Here is a 20763-nt window from a genome sequence, read left to right as displayed (position 1 = left end):
GGCCACAGAAACAGGCTTAGGCTCAACGTAGCAACCCTGAAATGCTGTGAATTCTGGGACAGCCCGATCCTGGAGACCTTCCATCTTTAGTTCTGGATGGGGCTGTACTGTCTCACACAGAACTGGTGCGAAGTTTGGGGGTCCTCTTTGACTTTCATCTCTTTGCAAGTGGCAGCAGTGGATAGGAAGGCTTTCACACAAATTTATCTTGTACATCAATTGTGCCTGTTCCTGGATCAGGAGCACCTAGTCGCAGTCACTCACATCTTGGTGACCTCTTGTTTGGATTACTGCAATGCGTTCTAACATGAAGCTGTCCTTGAAAACCATCGGAAGCTATAGCTGGTCCAGAATGTAGCAGTGCAGGTAGTTATGCATGCACCTCAATATGCCCATCTAACTCTGCTAATGTGCTGCACTGAGCTGCACTGATTACCAATGGTTTCGGGTTGCAATTCAAGGCCCTGGTTATCCTCTATAAAGCCCTTTAGGGCTCAAATCTAGGATATTTGAAGGACCATCCAATTATCTATGCCCACTCAATCAGAACTGACAGAATTGACATGCTCCGGGTCCCATCTATTAAACAGTCCTATATTATGGGACTCTGGAAGTATATCTTCTGTGTTGCTATGCCCGCCCTATGGAACAGCCCTTTGCCTGAGACTCAGAAGGCCCAGACCTTGCTGGCCTTTAGAAAGAGGCTGAAGATGTGACTCTTTCCCTGAGCACTAGGCCAGGATGTTCTGTAAGTCATTGTTAGATGTTAGCTGCATTATGCAAGTTAAGTGTTTGTGGTGTTATATGTGTTGATTAGTAACTTCTTTCCCCGTAGTGGACATAGCTTTTGGTGCTTTTAACTTGTTAGCTGCCCAGAGTTGCTTGGGAAAGAAGTGACTGTACACAGTGAAGTAAATTAAATTAAATTAATTAAATTTAAATAAATAAATAAATAAATAAATAAATAAATAAATAAATAAATAAATACCACTTATGTCCTTTGAGTTCATGCTTATATTTAATAACTAAGATATTTATTAGAAGAATCAAGTTCATTTACTTGAGTTACTTGAGATTTAGCTAAAGCATTTTTTAAATAGGAAAAATAGTTCTGATTTTATGAGCTTGGAGGGTTAACAGCCACAGAAAGAATTATTGCTTAGGGTTTTTAACACTCTACTTCTAAGCCATAATAATGCAGGGGGAAAATTACATGTATAAGCTGATAACAGATATAACATAACAATGTTTGACACATATGATGAATGATACGTCCAGGCTAATATTCCTCTTCAACACAAGACTGAGCTTTTGGAATCTCAATGATCAAAAGGAGATTTGAACAGTATTCTTGTGGGAGGAAAGCTTATGTTCTTACCACTACAACATGAATATATAAAAAGTGTGTGCATGTAATCATCCAGTACAGATTATTTAGAATCCAAATTTACAGTGTACCAAAGAGATCAAAACCACAATATAATTTGCTTTTAAAACTTTGAATGATTAAGAAAATAGTAGAACATTGCAGAACTGTAAATGATAACCAAGATTAGAGATGGATAGGCACATATACTTGGCTTATACTAATTTAAAAAGAAATATCTTCTCTGTCAGAAAAAGTAAATACATTTCCTTGCATGGTAACTTAAAATCTTGCATTTCAAAATGTAAAACGCAGTAACAGAATAAACAAATAAGAGTAGTGGACAGAAAATCAAAAGACAACAGAAGTGAATGCCAAGGAGAAATTTAAAAGAGTCAGGTTTAAATTGTTAAACTCAACATAACCTATCTAAGTCTACTATTTTTTCCAGTATAGATTTCATCTGTTTACTTTATACCCAAAGGATAATGGTTCTAAATTAAGTAAGTTTAATATTATAGAGCATTTTCACCTGGAGTACATAAGTATTCAAATATTTGAGTTAGTATACTTTATTAATTTATTAGGTTTCTAGACCCACCACAGTCATATGACCCTCAATGTACAAAGAATAATGAAAGCCTTGTTTTTCATAAAGATCTGTTGGACAAAGTTGGACCATCGAAGCAATTATGGTATATTAGTCTGAAAGAAGGAGAAAGAGGTGACAGCTTCAAGCAAAGGATGTGGGGAGAAGACTGGTGAGAGTTAGGATAAAGCACTATTCTTAGGCTCCTACATTAGTCTGGTTAGGCCGGAAATTGAACTCTGAGCTTTCCAAACCTATCAAAAAGTTGGGCTGATGGAAGATATAGGTTACTTGCTATAATGGAGAGCTTGTGTGAGGGGGATACTGGAATGGAAGATCAAGGCTATCAGGAGGGGGAGAGTGCATTCCAGGAGAGGGGACAAGGCAAGCGCTTTCTCAGCCCGCAACAAGACCATGAGAAGAAGAAGAGGCTTAGGCTACACCCTCCCTAGAGTCTTACGGGGTATATCCACTAGTTGCTTTAGCATAGGTTTAGTCGAACTATACTGGACTGGACTGCCTCGTCATTGTTCTTGGGCCGGGCCTGACACTTGCCTTCCTTTTCGGGGCTAGAGGCAAAGCTTTATTTCTTTGTTAAACATACCAACTACTCTACTGTAACAGGTACTGCAATCCATTGTTTTGATTAAATATCATGGAAAAGGGAAAACATGGACCAAGACCAAGAGAAATACATGGCACCTGTACTCTCATATCTGTACAAAACATCCCATAAGATCTTATTGCTACCAAATTACGTGAAATGCTTTTAGTGACTATAAAGCCTGTTAAGTGCATTTCATAGTGTATGATAGAGAGAGACCTTATGCAAAGAACCTTAGATTTATCAGTTGATGATCCTGGGGTTTATATCAATTGATGTTATTTTAATTCTACCACTAGATTTTTAGGCAATCCTGATGATCCAAATTTAAGCAACACCTCTTGTTGTTTACTATTATTTAATAAGAACAATTATATATGCAAAACATTTTTATCTTTTTCATACCATTTCTATATAGCACTGCAACCTGGAGATGAGAAACAGGCAAGAAAATATTTTTTAAAAAAAGCTACTCAACTGGATTGGGAGGAAAATACACAGGGAGGAAAAGGTACACAGAATCTCAGCATTTTAGGAATATACCAAGACTAACTTCTCTAAGCTGATGCCCCTTCTGAAGTCTGAAAACTACAACTTCCAGCATTGCTATGTGTAACACAACACATTTGGGTACACCAGATTAGGATGTGCTAAAGCCAGATGCCTGTGCAGTGTGATGTTTATTCTTGAAAAATACTTTAATGAATTGATTATCTTAAACTTTAAAAGTTGCAAGCCTTTAAGTTTCCAGGAAATTCACGTCATGCTTTTAGGCATCATCTTAGATCTATTGATGAAGATTATACTGCCATTCTATATGACCGTGATGGGATGGAGCATTAACTATGCACACTCCCAGAAAGATGTTTTCTTGGTAGTGTCTAATTCCTAGTACCTAGTTGTCTCATCAACCACACAGCGTTAAATAAAACAGATAACTAATACAGGATAAAAATTACAGAACTTCTTTATGTAAACTGAATTTCTCTGAGTCACAGTTTTTTAAAAAAATCTGTTCACTCTTTATATTATTTACTAAATTATAAGGATAAGCATGGTATTGTTCAGACTAAAGTGTACCTTGGATAAGCACTAACTGGAGCTAAACTTTAATACGAAATCAATGTGTACACCAAAATTATGCTATTTAAATTATCCAAATCAGAAAGCATGTTTTATTTGTCAAATTCCAAAATATCTAAAAGTAAATCTGGCTCTCCCTTCTTGTTTAAATCTCTAAAGAAACTGTAAAATTCAATATTTTCTAGTTAGAGCAGGCTTGTAATAGTGAGTATTTTTGTTTCTTTTTTCTGTGACAAAAAGAGTCTCGATGTAATGATGGTCATCTGCTTCCCTTTTCCCAAAGCCCCCAAAGGATTTTTTTCCTGCTCTTCAGCTTATTGATGACAGTTGGTTAACAATTATGTCTTGTCTGATATAGACAAAAGTTTGTATTTAGCACACAAAGAAAATGCTGATATTATCAGTGTAAGAGGATATGGAGATACCTGCTAGGCAAACTATTTAAGTTTTGATAAGACTTTTATTTTCAGCAAAAAGGATGGAAAAGGGGGAATTTACAAAATCCATGCTTGTGCTATTCTATTATTTCGAACGCTGAACAGATGGCTGCCAACACAAATACCTCTTTTGACGGACTGGCTCACAGAGCTTACTCCTTCACCAATAAATATAATGTATTAAAATATTTTATTTCCCTACTGCTTCCCATTCTGACTCTTCAAAACAATAATAACAATAAAATAGTAGTAGTAGTAGTAAAAAAAAAATACATTTAACTTCAGAAGGAGAACCAGGAAAAAATAACCTGTTACTATCCAGTCCATGTTGAAACAGCACCATCTTGTCCTACTGTATATATACATGCTTACCTATCACACTGTTCCACTTCAGAGAAAAGAAATGCTATGCAAGGTACAGAATGGGAATAAGAAATAACAAAATAAAGTATGAAATGTGAAAAGAAAAGGAACTATAGCTAAATCTAATTTGTACCAGTACCACTCACTATACATCTTCATATCTTTCTGTTCTTGCAGGCCATCCTCACTTTCATCATGTCCCTTCATTGCTTCATACATTGCCTTTTGTTCTTTAAACTTCTTCCTTCTTTTTTTCAGAATCTTGCCAACTTAATTCATCTATGACTTTCTTGACTTTTTCCTTCCTCTCAACCCATTCATTCTTTTTTCAAATACTTTTATCCAGCTCGATCTTCATTCATTCTGTTTATGACAAACTACATGTAGTCTTTGTTTAGCGACTGCCTTGTTTAGTGACTGTTCAGTTACAACAGTGATGAAAAAATAACTTTGCAACCAATCCTTGTATTTACAACCTTTGCAGGTCTGTAAAGCAGAGGAAAGCTGACGTAAGATCATAAGCACAGTCACAGTTTCACTTAGTGACCACTTTGCTGCTAGTCCCAATTGTGGTAGCTAAATGAAGACTACCTGTATCTCAGTATACTGTACTCCTTCATACTGGTCATTCATTTTTGTACTCAATCCACATTCATTCAGCACCTACTCATTCCTTTCCCTCTTGTTTTACCACACACAGATCTAAGTACTTCATTCCAATTGCATTCAACTTATTTTTATCTTTCTTTTCACATACCTAACTCACTTCTATATAGGACTTGCTAATGATAAGAATGGTACCTGTTTTGGCAGGTTTGGGCCAGTATGCCACAAGTGCAATTAAAGCTGTATTTTATCACCAATAAACTTATGTTATTCTGTGCAAGCTAGGATCTCTACTCTGTTGTCTACATGCAGTGTACTAATGTACACTCAAGATGGGTATCCAAAGATAGTGAAAGAGACAACCTAAAATTTCATATGGCGGGACACCCCTATAAAGCTTTCAGTAATAGTAAGATACTGAGCAGAACCTCAGTTAAAGGCCATTAGCATAATGGCCCATTAAGACTCTACAAATTATCCACTCCTAATACGTTTAGTACTGTGCCCTGGCTCATGAACGTGCCCAGATCAAGAACACTAGAACCAACAAAATAAGAGTTGGATTTCCCGTTCTGCCATGCTAAAATTCTGCCATGCTAAAATTCATATTCAAATTTCCCTCCCAGTGATCTACCCTATACATTTTCATCATCCTCCCCTACATTTTCATCATGGGAAGGAGAACCTAGCACTTGAAATGTTTTTTTTAAATGAAATAATTTAAGAAATATAACTACATATTAGATTTGATAGAAAAAGCATGTAAAGAATAAACTGATAATGTATAAACAAATATTAGATATATAACTAAATTTCATATCTACATGATTTACAGACTAATAAAGAGATTCAACCACATTGTATTAAAAGATAGACAGAAAATCATTATTTGTATTATTGTAGACAGCTACCTGTACTTAAATTTACTTTTAAATGATAACTACATGTTTATATCATAAGCAAATAACTGTTTACAAATTTACCAGAGAACAAATGTGAAAGCATAAGTCAACTTAGCAGCAAAGACAACCCTGGTAAAATATGTCTGTATTCCATAAACAATCATCATTACAAAGACCAAAGGATTTTATATCACAGACATAACAAGATGATTCCCAATGTAATTCATCTGTGAGCAGTAAACTGTATGACATTCATAGCAAATTAATCTCATCACTGAGCTCTGCAGCTGCCAGTGTCATATAGAACTACCATGAATTACAAGTTCAAGTATCTTAAAAACCTATTAAGAAGCAATTCACACAGTGCCTTTTATAATGATATAAACAGACACCTGTACCTTATAGACAGAAGGTAAAGATAAACATGGTCAGTCATCTTTTGGTCACCCAACATTTATAAAAGTATCTAAAATGAGTTTGGTCTTATACAGATTTAAATGTCAAAAAGTACCCTATTTTCAGGTATAAAGTTATAATTTTCAAAAGTACAAATGTTTTGCCCCTTTTAGATCCCTGATGGCTACAATTGCCTGCCACATGATAATGTAAGAATACAAAATATTATTCGGGAGAGAATGGGGATTAAGAGCAAAGTGTCAGAACAACATGCATAATTACTGAAATACAACATTGACCAAAATCTGCAATAAGGAAGAGTAGTCTGGCTGCCAACATCAGAGGGGTATACTGCCCAAAGCAAATAACATAGAATGATCATGCCCCACTGTTTCAGGGGGCCAGTTCACAAAAGAATGTTCAGAAAACAATTGTGGACTTTGGACCTGGAAAACAATGACCTCTATATTCTGTTGAATGCAGCAGGACCAATGCCAGCAATACTTTCAGGAGGGAGACACCATCAGAGGGGCGGTATCATTAACACCAAAGTAAATAAACAGAATTAAAAATGGCCAACTTTTAACATGAGAGTACAGAAATCTGGCAAAAATTTAGCCATATTTTAAAAAATTAAATATTAAAGACTGTATTTCATCCCTCTCTCTGAGTTAGTTGATAACATCTGGGGTGTCACTAGAGTGTCACAATACCACTGTTCTATTATGAAGCAAGCACTTGCATTCAGGTATTTCCAAAGCATCATTTGTGGTAACATATCAAATACACATTATCTTAACCTAACCACTGTTTGGTGGGCTAAACGAAGTAGAATACTGTAAGAGCAAAGAAAGTCAAAAAGTAGGCATTGAATTCTAAGTTTTAAAAATCGTAACGTTTACATTTCACGAGGAAATGCTCTTCCACATCAGGAACGCTAAGAATAATAGATTAGTCTAGAGATGGGGATGCAGAACTTTCATTTGGCAACAATATGGCTTTCTCTGTTCCTAACACAATCAGCTCCTGAGAACTGAGAGCTTTGGGATGGGGCATGGAGCACTGCTGCTATATGGAGCAATCTGGAGAAACTGTTGGTGAGTGCAAACAGAACTGCCTTTTCAGTTCACAAAGGACATGTCTGGACCCTGGTAAATGTTACTTCTAAAAGAGCACTATGTTTAAAAAGGAAGCAAACCAGGGAAAAGCAAAGGCTACAAGGTGAACTTTCATAGCGAAAGGAGAATATTCCCCCACTCAAGATCTTCAGCCAAATTCAGTGGGCACACTTCCATTTTGCCATCACGTAACTAGCATTTCATTGAAAGCTTTTCTTTAGAATATTACATGAGAAAGGGCTCTTCTCAAAATTCAGTTTTCGTTTGCACTGCTGTTTGCTCCAAGATTCTGCAGAAACAAATTCATCTTTGTTCTAAGAGTCTATGCAAATAGATAATTAGGCTACTTAAAGTACTAATATATTGGTATCTATTGTACTTTTCAAATTACCAATCCGCTCCAGCTTTTGCATCTAGGCTGCATTCTTACATAAGATGCCACTGCAGCCAAACATCTGACATTTAGATTATTTTTTTTCCAAAAGGAAGAAAGTGTCCAATGCAATATATTAGAAGCTAAAAATAAATTATTTCACCAAGTATGAATAAACTATAAAGGTAACCAGTTCTGAATCCAAATATGTTTATTGAGAAAAGTACATTCAATTTAAAATAAACTTCACTGAAATAATTTCAGTGGCATGGTTTCATATATACTTTTTTTTTTTTAAAGAATCCCTGAACAGTAATTTTTTTTTGAATCAATTAGAGCCGTAAGGGAATTTGGCCATAGCTTCTCATAATACCATGAAATGACTATAAAATGATGGGGTAGCAATTTATGAATAATCATGAATGAGAAAAGTATGTATTACAAATGGCATAACAAATAAGTATAAATCTATCTAGGGTTACTTACTCTTGGGAAAGTGGAAGCTTGATTTCTTCCCCTGTTTGCTTCTCCTCTTGCAATACTTTTTTCTCTGGTCATTTAACCACAGAAACTCCTATTTATTGCAGGGGTTCTCAAACTGTGGATGGGAATCCACCAGTACATTTGAGAAGGGTTGGAAATTTGAGGGCAGTGTGCAGACCAATGGCAGGATTGCTGCCAGAACACTGTCTTGCTTTAGCTGGAAAAATGCCTGTCCAGGCAGAGTGGGAGTGTGGTCAGTCAGGACTGCAGCCTGTCTTGCAGAGCTCCAGGTACCCACAGGTGCATTCCCATGAGTGGATTCCCCTAAGACAGGGTAAATCATAGAGCACAGTCTTGAAGCAGTCCAGCCCTGGGGCCTATGGAAACTGAAATGTAATTACTGAAGGCATATGTAGGATGTTTATTTATTGCCCCATTGAAATCATTAAGTTTGTTCATGGGGTGAGGGGGAGGGTCACAGCATCCTAAAGTTTGAGAACTCCTGATCTATTTAGGCTTACCGATTCACCTTGTTGTGGTCAAAATAATTTTTGGCTATATAAATGTCATATATGAATGAATGAATGAATGAATGAATGAATGAATGAATGAATGAATGAATGAACCAAATTTTTCCTACCCAATGGAAATATCTAGATAATACTATATATCAGTGGATATACAATATAAGAACTGGTCTAAAGCATGCTTGTTTGATAAAATCCATTGCTTGACAGTGCAAATTAGCAAACTATTATTCTATGAGGAATGGTAGGGTAGCATTATGTCCATTGTAAAATTAATAAATGAAATTAAAACAAAAAACAAAAACAAACAAGAGAATGGATCTCTGTTTTTTTAAGAGATTTTCCTTTAACAACTGGTCCTTTAACAACTTATCTTTTCCCATCACATTTATACATAACTTACAGTCTTGTTTGACCTTTTATTTGCAAGTCTGTTAAACATGACTTCTTCCTTGGTTGGCAAAAATAATAATAGATATGATACTGTAGAGGCTAGTTTGCAATAGCTTCAAAGTCATGTATGTCTCTTCAAACAGGAGCAAAACCATGCTAATTATTAGGCACATTGTTTAAGATATGGTAGAAGCTTCTCCTTTTCAGAGAGAATAGTAACAACTCCACTTCTTTTCAGATGAACATAATACATGCCCCAAAACTTCCATTTTTCCTTTACTTCAGATGCTGCCTATAAGATTTCCCTGGAGAAGGTACTTGGTTAGAACTGCATTTCAGGTAAAATTGCACCTTCTAAAAGAATACTCTTCATTCTCCAGATAGTTTTGTTCTCACTTATTTATTCCAACCCATTTTTAAACAAAAAAGGACAGTAGTTTCTTATTTTGCAATTTTTAGTATTATATTAATCAAAAATCTTTGTTCAATGGATCTAGTAACCAAATCTATATGTAGATTATTCCAGCAGCAAATCTAGCTAAACAAAAACATTCAGTGTAACTTTTGATGATGCCAATAGTCAAGATGGTAAGTAAATTTGGATTTTATGACATAATTAATCTCTGCTAGTCATGGAGAAATACATCATAACATTTCAATAAGCAAGCCAATGCATTAAATATGCTGTTTTCCCTTGGAAATACTACTCTAGAAAAAGTGCTGCTCCCAGAATCAAAACTGGAATAGGAGTCAAAACTCTGCTTTCTGTTTTCAGGAAGCAATTTTCAATGCTGTCAACCATGAATCACAGGTTTTTACAAATTCTTAATGTGTATTTATTTATGAACAGACATTACTATTATCTAAATCTTTCTTTAAGTATAAACTTACATAAAACAACACATAGAAGAAAAATAAAATTACTAAAACAACATTAGTCAGCTTTTACCAACTTAGTACCGTCCAGATTGTCAATTATTATGAGAGAAGTTAGTCCAATGGACCCAGCATTAGACTGGGAAAGGAGGACCTGCACTGTGTATTCACAGTGGTTCTTTTTTTCACAGATGCCTTACTCACTGACCCATGAAGCAGTTCTGTTGGTAAAGCACTTCTCTTGTACATATGAGCTTGCAAGACATATTCACACTTTTCAGGCCATGTGGCCAATAAATAATGTTGTTCACGTTCTATTGAACTGATACTATAATTCTATACATATTTCTTTGGAAATAAGTCTCACTAAACACAATAGATTGTGCTGTGCACATCTTAAGACATTTTTGTATTCTGTTATATAGTCCCAATTTAAATTACTTCCAAGATAAGTAATTATTTCCCTGTAAGAATAGCATTTGTTAATATACTGCCCTATATGAATTCTTTATACGCTGTTCTTTATTGAAACCCTTCCAGTTCTCAGTATCCTTGAACTAACAATAGTACTACATTCTGGGCCATACTGGAACTGATGAGATCAAAATCTTGTTCCAAAAACAATGTTTACACATGTTTTCCATCTAATTCAACAAAATATCTCCCAAGTGATATTAACACACTTCTAATTTTATTAGCTGTCATTTTCTAAGATAGATGCATTTTTATCATCTTCTTAGCTATTGCTTAGGGTACTGGATTCTGCTGTAGAACTCCTATGATGACACTGGGAAAACCAGAAGTAATACCTTGACTCTGTGTATTGTAAAAAAAAAAAAAAGATCTAACCCCAAAACATAAGAAGAGCAATGTAGTATATGCAATCCAGTGCAGTGAGGAGTGTTCAGAGCTCTACATTGGAGAAACCAAACAGCCTTTACACAAGAGGATGGCCCAGCACAGGAGGAGCAACAACACAGGACCAGAATCAGCAGTTTACCTTCATCTAAAAGAAAAAGGACACTCCTTTGAGGAAAATAATGTTCACATTTTGGACAGAGAAGATAGGTGGTTTGAGAGAGGAGTGAAGGAATGCCAAAGTGGAAAATCCTTCCCTCAATAGTGGTGGAGGCCTCAGACACAACTTGTCTCCCATTTTTCATGCTGCTCTTTCATCAGTCCCCAGGAAGATTAAGACCACTTCACAAGTTCACCAGGGAGCAGCACTTAATGACCCACTTGGGGATGAGTGAGGGATTAGGAGTAAGACATCCACATACCAAAAACTCTACTAATCACATCTCCTATTGCCCCTTTAACGAGCCCAACATGTTAGTGAGAAATGCAGCCACCCTGGAAGACATTTATGGGGTTCCCCCTAACCAACTTTCTAGACTGAAGAAGCTGCTTGGAAGAGCAGGGAAATGTATCTAACCAAAAGAAAAGAAGTCCAGTTGCCATGACTCAACCTCCAGATTGGACTCAACAGTTATTTGAACAATTTGGTTAGAGCTGCAATAAATCTTATGTTGGAGATGCAATAAATTTGAAGTTCGTTATTGATAACTTCTTATTGGTTGAATATTCTTAACAGGTGAACTAGTTTCTTGGAAGGACATTAAGATTTATAGACTTCAATGTGTGAATTAATTGTATTAAAAAATTGGAAGTTGTCTATTTGTGAAGAACTATGGATTTACTGTTGCCAAAAAAATAATCATGTATTCCTGGAAATAAACTTGTATACTAGATAACAAAGATTTGTTTGATGAAATTTGTCAACTCTCAGCCTTTGAATTGTCTTGTTATTGACATAAAAGGAAGACTGGACAATATATTCTGTGTGGTTAAGGTTTAATTCATGTTTTAAAAACTGACTTGCATCGATTCTTAAATGATAGTTATGTTTGTATTGTATCTGATTTACCCTGTTTTGTTTTTTATATATTGTTTTATTCTATTTGCATTCATATTTTTGTTTTATTTTTCTTTCAGTTACATTAAAATAATAAAATATTTAAAAAAACAAAAATAGTTCTAAAAACATTAGGTAAAAAAGATACTGCTGTACTAGAGAACAGGTTAGGTAGCATTCATAGAAGATCAGGATTTAAAGATTTCTAGTCTTTTTTTCTCTTAAATGAAGAGTTAGCCAAATTGGAGTAACACTGTACCACACATCATAACAATTCTCCACACTGTTTTATAGACAATATAAATATAATTGTTTTATTAATCCTTGGAAACCTCAAGTTATATTGTTCTTCAGGTAACATAAAGTAGCACTGTCTGTTTTAAATATTTTTAAGAAAGCAGGGATAAGCGGAAGTATTAGTCATCTGTAGCGAGATAATAAACAGGAGTCATATTTAGGAGAATCTTTGCTTTAGAAACTTTTTGTTTTACTGAGGTTGCTAATGAACTGGGGACTTGCTTGAATAGATATGTTATTTTTTTGTATGCTGCTTTCTATTATTGCAACACATTATAGGTAGTCCTAGCTTCCAACTGCCTCATTTAGCAACCCTTCTAAGTTACAATGGTGTAAAAAAACCCCGCTTTGTTACCAATCCTCACATTTACAACTGCCGCAGTGTCCCACAGCCACGTGATTGCCATTTACGTGCCTCACAGCTGGCTTCCGACAAGCAGAGTTAATGGAGAGTGCAGAAATAAAATCGCAAGTCACGGTTACATGATGTCTTGCTTAATGACCACAGTGATTTGCTTAATGACTGAATGGGAAGTGACGTAAGCCGATCATGGTCACGTGATTTTCCGCTTAGCAACTGCGGCACTTAGCAACAGAGTTGCCTGTCTCAATTGTGGTTGCTAAGCAAAGGCTACCTATATACCAACAGGGGATGGATTTATCAATGAACCTGCCTGCTCTGTTTCTTCAAGTCTAGGAGTTTCTCCAATTAATTATTTGCAATTAATAGCAAGCAGAGACAAGAAAATGTCCATTACTTCCTCATTGCTTCTAAGTGGAAAGAGTCTATATTTTATACTTTTTCCCTTGCAGTTGATAAATATGAGACAGCACTTAGGAGGTAAAAATATCATTAGTGTAAAATTGATACACTGTTTTAAAAGACTTTGATTTGTGTACATGTGAAAATGTAGCAGAGTTCATTAAAGACCAGCAGATGCTAGCACCTACCTGACTTGCTGATCTTGAAAAAAGCTAAACCAAGTTGTATCAAGTTGAATGGGAGGCCACCAGGAAATTCCACATTTGTAGGCCAAACTGGGAAACTGGGAACTGGGAAATTCCAAGAATTTCCTGGAAAAAGGCAAACCACTTCCATCTTGATGCCAGAAAAACTCCATGGATACAGTATATCCATAAGTATATGTTAGTTGAGCATATACTTAAACAAAACTTCATCCTTTCCACTGGGAAAATAACTCTTTTATACTTCAGATATTTAGTTTTGAGAGAAATGGGGGGTGGGGCACTCAAAAAAGGCAAGATGCTTGTCCATCATCTTGTCTTTTTGGACCATCTCTTATACCGACATCACTGTTGGGAGACGGATCTATTTTTGGGAAAAGCCAACTTTACTGTAAGACAAATAGAACCAATTGTGGCAGAAGCTAAAGTAATGAGTTTGGATACAGAGCATGGTGAAAATAATGGATCCTATGTATAACAGACGGCTATAGAGAAGAAAAGATGGCTATAAAGCATTCAAAGAAAGGCAATTCAACACCATTAAAAGTTATGAGGGTTTTCATAATGATCTTCCCTGCATGTTGCAAGCTATATAAACTGTCCTGCTAAGAGAGGACAGCTCACTTTGTTGAAATATGTTATGTTAATCAATTTAATCAGCATGTACATATAGCCATAGTGTGGACAGACTAGTTGTACTCCTGTTGCAAGGAAAATTAAATTTTCTGTATAGCTACAAAAACTTCAAAATATATTGAATTAATGGTAAATACCAGATCAGCAGTTTCTGTACTGCCTGCATAATTTTGTTTGTACTGGGGTTTGGAAAAAACATTGAGGCAAAAATATAATTGGTGTGTTGTTGTTTTTTAAATCTGCATGTATTTGCCTACAGAGGTGACTCATGATTCATATAGTACACTTGTAGAATTTTAAATTGTCCTTAATGTTATTTCTATTTTAGACAGAAATGTATTTGCGGAATTAAATACTGGGATACCGGAAGGACATGTTTCTCCTTGGTTAAAAACTGCTGTAGGACAAGCATCCGTTTCAGTAATACTGGCATGGAAAAGAATTAGGCTGTGCTCATGGATTAGTCCTTTTAAAAATGGAAAAAGAAGAGATGTTCATGTACAAAAAAACTTGCAACATTGAGAGATGTATGTCAAAAGAAATAAAGGATTTGATGCAGAGGGATATTACTGATGCAGAATGGGTTTTACCTACTGTTGTGATAAAAAGGTAAAACAGGAGTATCCATCTTTATATGGATTTGACAGATCAAACAAACTTATTGTAATGCAATGTTATCTGTGTTTTGTATTCTTGATTTGCAGAGTGCATACCATCAAGTTGTTTTTCACAAAAACAATAAAGACCTTACTGCATTTATTACATGATAGACTTCTCGGTTTTAAACCATCTCCCTATGGATTTGCTCCAGCACGCAGCATCTTTCAAAAAAAGCCAAAAATCTAAAAAATCAAAAAGAGATTCAATTTTATTTGGATGGATTTCACTGTGTTTAAGAGAAGAGCCTCAAAGTAATTTGCAGTCTGTACTATAGCACAGTACTATAAAGTTTAATTTGATAAATGTAAATTAAGGAAAGACAATTTTCTTTTTTAGGGCATTTAATCTCAGGACTGCAGCTGATCATGATCATGTGGCAAATATGGAAGCACCGGTGTCTTATGACAGGAAAACGTTATGTTACCTTTGGGCCTTCCTTTTTTCGTTGCTCCATATTCCTCTGTGGTACAGTCTCTTCTGGAAAGAAGATGGACAGAAGCAGACCTGAAATTGTTTTGAAAATGTGAAATATCTCATTGCTAATAGTTCTGCATTACATTTTATTGTGCAACAGATGCTTCTTGTTCTGGATTGAGAGCTGTATTTACTGTACACATGTGCATGAGGGTATAACAGAGAGGACTGCTGCACCACTGCTTGGAAAAAAAAAATGATTGAGAAAGAAGCACCAGGCAACTACAGGCCAATTACCTGCTTGCCAACATCTTTCAAATTGCTAACTGGTGTGGTAGCTGATGCAGTCTAATAGCACCTAGTTGAAAACAAGCTCTTTCTATTTCAGCAGAAAGGAAACCACCCAAACAGCAGAGGGACAAAAGATCAACTCCTAATTGACAAGATGATTTTGGAAAACTGCAAGAGAAGGAAGACCAACTTGAATGTCGCTTGGATTGATTACAAGAAGGCATTCAACTCCCTGCCACATGACTGGATAATCAAGTACCTAGAAATAACAGGAGTCAGTAGAAACATTAGAAGCTTTGTGCAAAGATCAATGGTACAATGGAAGACACAATTGCTGGTCAATGGCAATAGACTGGGCGAGGTTAACATCCAGAGAGAATTCTTTCAAGGACACTCACTATCACCACTACTGTTTGTCATTGAATTGATTCCTCTGTCAAGAATACTGATCATGTCAGGACATGGCTATCAAACATCAAAAATATCTGCCAGGTTATCTCACCTCCTTTACATGGATGAGCTGAAGCTGTATGGAAAAACACCATCTGAACTGGAATCACTGTTCAACACTATCTAAATATACAGCCAAGATAGTTCAAAGGAGTTTGGACTGGACAAATGTGCCACCCTGACCATCAACAGAGGAAAAATTGTGAAAACTGAAGGAATCAAGATGTTCAATGGAAATAACATCAAGAGTCTGGATGAAGAAGATCACTGCAAATACCTGGGCATCCTTCAGGCTGACAACATCAAGCACACTGAAGTCAAGAAGAAGGTTAGTAGTGAATACATCATGAGAGTGAAGAAGATCTTAAAGTCCAACTCAGTGGCGGAAATACCATCAAGGCAATTAACACTTGGGCAATTCTAGTCATTAGATATACAGCTGGAATAGTAGAATGGACTCAAGCTGAACTAAAAGCCCTGGATAGGAAGACCAGAAAAACAAAGGACAATCATGCCCTTCATCCACACAACGTTGACAGACTCTATTTACCAAGGAGCATTGGTGGGTGTGGAATGTTACACGTACACCAGACCACCGAAGAAGAAAAAAGGGCATTGGAAGAATATCTGAAGGACAGTGAAGAAGATGTACTGAAGCTATTACGCCATGAAGACTTACTGAATACCAAAGAAACCAAACTGGCCTATAAGAAAGACCAAATGAACTATGACTTATGCCATGACTATGGCAAAAGAAAGCAAAGATAGTACCAATAGTTATAGGCACCTTGGGTGCAATCCTAAAACATCTGGAGCACCACTTGAAGACCATCAGCATTGACAAAATCACCATCAGTCAATTGCAAAAGGCAGCTTTACTTGGAACAGCAGCTTCACTTGTTACATCCTGCAACAATACCTTTAACATCATCAAACAACCACATCTGCCTATCCCAGGTCCTTGGGAAGGACTCAATAACTGGATAAAAATGCCAAATCCAGCCTAAACATCTGGCTGACTGTGCGACCAATCATAATAACAATAGTCTAGATTCCTAGTTGTTTATTACCCACTTATGACTGACTTTGTGAAATGGGTTAAAAATAAATGAGAGAAGTTCATGAACTACAAAAGTTCTTAGAGGAACACACTGTGTGAATCTTTAAATTATGCATTCTCCATTTATTTCTAAACTTAGCTTTTGTATTCCAAGCATTTGACATGATTTGCCATATTATGTGCCTGCAGCATAAGACTGCAGCAGACCACAGACTATACAGGAACTTGGAGAAAACATTAATTTTCTTGTATAAGCCTGCTCTTTGGATGCAGCCATATATTAAAATGCAGAATATAAATTTGATTATGAAGAATCACATATTCTATTGAAAGACACATTTGGGAAAAAAGGCCATTACATGTAAGACAAATGCAATCGTGAAAATTTTGAATTTATTCATTTATTCATTTATTTATTATATGCCACCTGACTTTCAATGACTCTGGGCAGCTCACAATTTAAAAAAAATTAAGGAATAAAAGACAGCAAGATGACAGAAATAGGAAGGAAGGAAGGAAGGAAGGAAGGAAGGAAGGAAGGAAGGAAGGAAGGAAGGAAGGAAGGAAGGAAGGAAGGAAGGAAGGAAGGAAGGAAGGACAATCCAAGGGGGGCTTCACTCATGCTCATTAAAGGAAATGTTCTTATGCTTAACACAGCCTACTTTGCATTTTTCATTTATTGTTGAATAGTAATACACTTCTCTGTGAGATGGATTTGGATACAACTCTAAATGTAATTCAATTATTGCTTTCCTTAATATATATTCTTGCCTTCTTACTAAGTTAATTTATAACACAGAACTTGGTTAAGTGGAAAGCTAGACATTTCCTATTATTATTGCACAGTAAAACAGAAAAGCATTACCTACATGGCAGCCCCATTAGAATTATCTTGCGACAGTACATAATACTCTACAGATAAAAGCTGCAGTCCTTCTACATTAAAAACAATGTAGCTTAACTGAGTTGAAATGAACATTTATTTATGTTAAGTCATTCTCTAAGGGATTTTGCTACACTGGGAATTCAAAAACAGTTTAAATTCCAAAAACAAACAAACAAAGAAACTTTCATATCTGGAAAACTCAGTACCCAGATTAACTAACACCAGACAGTTCAGGTGGGAACACAAAATTATGGTTCATAAAAGCACAATTATCCTAAAACATAAGTAAGTTTCTTGCTTCATGGAGGCAGGTAACAGATAATTTTGTCAAGTTAGGAAGGGTTTCCTGTTCAGAAAAACCTGATATTGTTTCTGCAGCCTTGGTTCCCTTTCTTTACAACTAATTGATTTTTTTCTATTGAAATATTTATAGCACAATAATACATCTGAGGTGACAAGCATGCTAAAGATGTTCACAATATAGTCCCAAACTTGAAAAAAAAGAGCAAATATTGAAATTAATAGTATCACTGTTGCATGACTTGCCTTGATCAGCATTAATAGCCTCTCTGATTTGACTGGAAAAATTGCTTTATTTAACAATGTAGGTTTTTTTAAACTTAGAATAAGATTGGCTTATTCTAAGTTTAAAAACTTAGAATAAGTGACTACTCTCACGGTTGCTTTAAACATAGCAGACACTAGTGGAGGTGTCAAATGCACTGACCCACGTCTCGGACCCATGCCTTAAACACTTTTTCAGTGAAACAAAACAAGGTATACATTTTAAAAATAGAGTAAATAAATGTGTCAAGCTCAGTAAAAAAAAAACCCTGTTGAACTGTTCTCCATCATCATTATTTATCCTCACAACCATCCAAAAATCTGTCCTCTTGTAATGACTGGAGTGCACATCTAACTTCATGTTCTAGTACTAGAGGTTCTTGTAAATAGGGAATTATCATCTAAGACAGTGGTTCTTAAACTGTGTGACCCAATTACCTCTTTTTCCGGTCCTGAATAATATCATTATCCCCACAAACCCTCACAGATTGTGTTCTTTAACACAAGTATCTTGGCGGCAGCAGTCTCAAACTGGATTCTTGATTCACAAACAAACATTTACAAATTGCTGCATTACCCCTAGGATATGCCCAAATTGCCCCCTTGGGGGAAATTGTTGTTCAGTCGTTAAGTCGTGTCCGACTCTTCGTGACCCCATGAACCATATTGCGCCAGGCCTTCCTGTCCTTCACTGCCTCCCTGAGTTTGCTCAGTTTCATGCTCATTGCTTCAGTGATGCTATCTAACCATCTCATCCTCTGCCATCCTCTTCTCCTTTTGCCTTCAATCTTTCCCAGCATCAGGGTCTTTTTCAAAGACTCCTCTCTTCGCATTAGGTGACCAAAGTATCTGAGCTTGAGCTTCATTATCAGTCCTTCCAATGAGCAATCAGGGTTGATTTCCTTTAAGATTGACTGGTTTGACCTCCTAGCAGTCCAGGGGACTCTTAAGAGTCTTCTCCAGCACCACAGTTCAAAGGCATCAATTCTTCGGCGCTCAGCCTTCTTTATGGTCCAGCTCTCACAGCCATACATTACTACTAGAACCAGTGATCTAAGGTATCTTGGATGTTGACATGTCTAGTGTACAGAATGTCAATATACCCCTTCCATCTTTCTTTGATTTTCTTTGAATCAGTTAGTCTGTCCATTCGTGCACTTTAGAATACTAATTTGATATCAGAAACTCCTGAATTTGGAGATCTCTGAGAAGACTTTCCTATTTCCCATGTGTATTTCCATATTTATGTCTTTACAGATGCTGTTGTAATACTGCTCCTTGTCTCTTTTCATACGTTCCATGTTCCCACTGTAATTCTATGTTTGCAGATTTGGATTTTCTTTTGCAAGAAAATGTCCAGAAGGTTTTCATCTAACCATGTGATAAACACCTTTAGTGCTCTGAAAGATCCTCAGCTCTTCCTCGGTGGCACGTTGAGTGCCATCCCACCTGAGGGACCAATCAACTGCCACTATATTATCAAGCACTTGACTCTCCATGTGGTTTTCTTGGTAAAATATAGAAGTGAATTACCATTGCCTTTTCCTGCTCAGTATGAAATTAAAAAACTGCCATTGTCAGTAAAGTGATCATCTATCTTCAGCATCTTCCTACGTTGCTGCTGACTTGCTTGCTTTAGCTGGGCAGCTGGGATGACCTTCATGCTTTGGGTGACCCTGATGGGATGATATACTTTTGGCATACATTCCCAGCATTCCTCACTCATCCCTCCCAGGAAAACTTTCTTGCCACAATGAGGCAGCATAACAGGGTTTGTTTGGTTTTTTTTTGGTTGGGAGGGGAACAACTACATTTTATACAGCCTGCTAATTGTCTAAAAAGAAAAGCTGCATTCACATTTTGTATCTGAATCCTTACTCAAATAAGAGAGCTGAGCTACATTTGGCCACCCGCTCTTCAATCCCTGCAGAATGCCTGAATAGCTTTGTTAATAAATACAGATTCTAAAGCCGCTCCATAATGGAAGGGGCAATAGTGTTCTTCAGGGGAGAGCTGTATTACTACTTAGGTGGAATTAATAAAACTAAAACTGGCATGCAAATAAATTATTTACAGTATATAACAATGACATATGTCTATGAGATTGTATAAATGCCTTATTGGACCAGGCAAAAGGATACTTAACCGATCATTTGATTGACTACAGCACTCAGCCAATGCCTGAAAAAACTCTGCAGAGCAATGTGCAGGTACTCGATTGCTCGACCCAGGACCTAAAATTCGGAGACAGACATCTCTGTATGTGACGGCTCCACTGATTGTTACCCATTTTTTTCTGCAAAGCCTTTAGCACAATTCTCCAGCACTCTACCCTACTATAATTAAGTTTAAAAAATATAAAGTAATCACATAATTATTTCCTGTTTACCACTGTCTACCTTTTCCCACTTGTCTCAGTTCTTACATTTAAAGCATTTGGGGAGGCAGAAAACTGTGCTCTCATACATTATAAAGATGATGATGATAATAATAATAATAATAATAATA

The 20763-nt window shown here is 36.3% G+C and overlaps 1 protein-coding gene across 5 annotated transcripts in view; it reads right to left on the bottom strand.

Annotated features, from left to right (window-relative positions):
• The window catches only part of RAD18 (RAD18 E3 ubiquitin protein ligase), a 125163-nt gene that overhangs the window by 4688 nt on the left and 99712 nt on the right, over positions 1–20763 (bottom strand). Inside the window, exon 13 of one of the 5 annotated variants that reach the window (XM_088134309.1) lies at positions 15015–15094. The exons of 2 other annotated variants lie outside the window; for them this stretch is intronic. In XM_088134309.1, the coding sequence (XP_087990435.1) occupies positions 15015–15094 (80 nt within the window). Of the gene's footprint in view, positions 1–15014; positions 15095–20410; positions 20490–20763 lie in introns of those variants that run through there. 2 more of the 5 variants (XM_088134312.1, XM_088134310.1) reach the window with 2 other exon arrangements.

This window comes from Python bivittatus, unplaced genomic scaffold (assembly GCF_059951505.1).
Source record: "Python bivittatus isolate LINGU-HERP-01145 unplaced genomic scaffold, Pbiv_v1 ctg000080_np1212, whole genome shotgun sequence".
In the NCBI taxonomy this organism is placed as follows: Eukaryota; Metazoa; Chordata; class Lepidosauria; order Squamata; family Pythonidae; genus Python; species Python bivittatus.
This window is presented reverse-complemented; position numbering and strand designations above follow the sequence as displayed.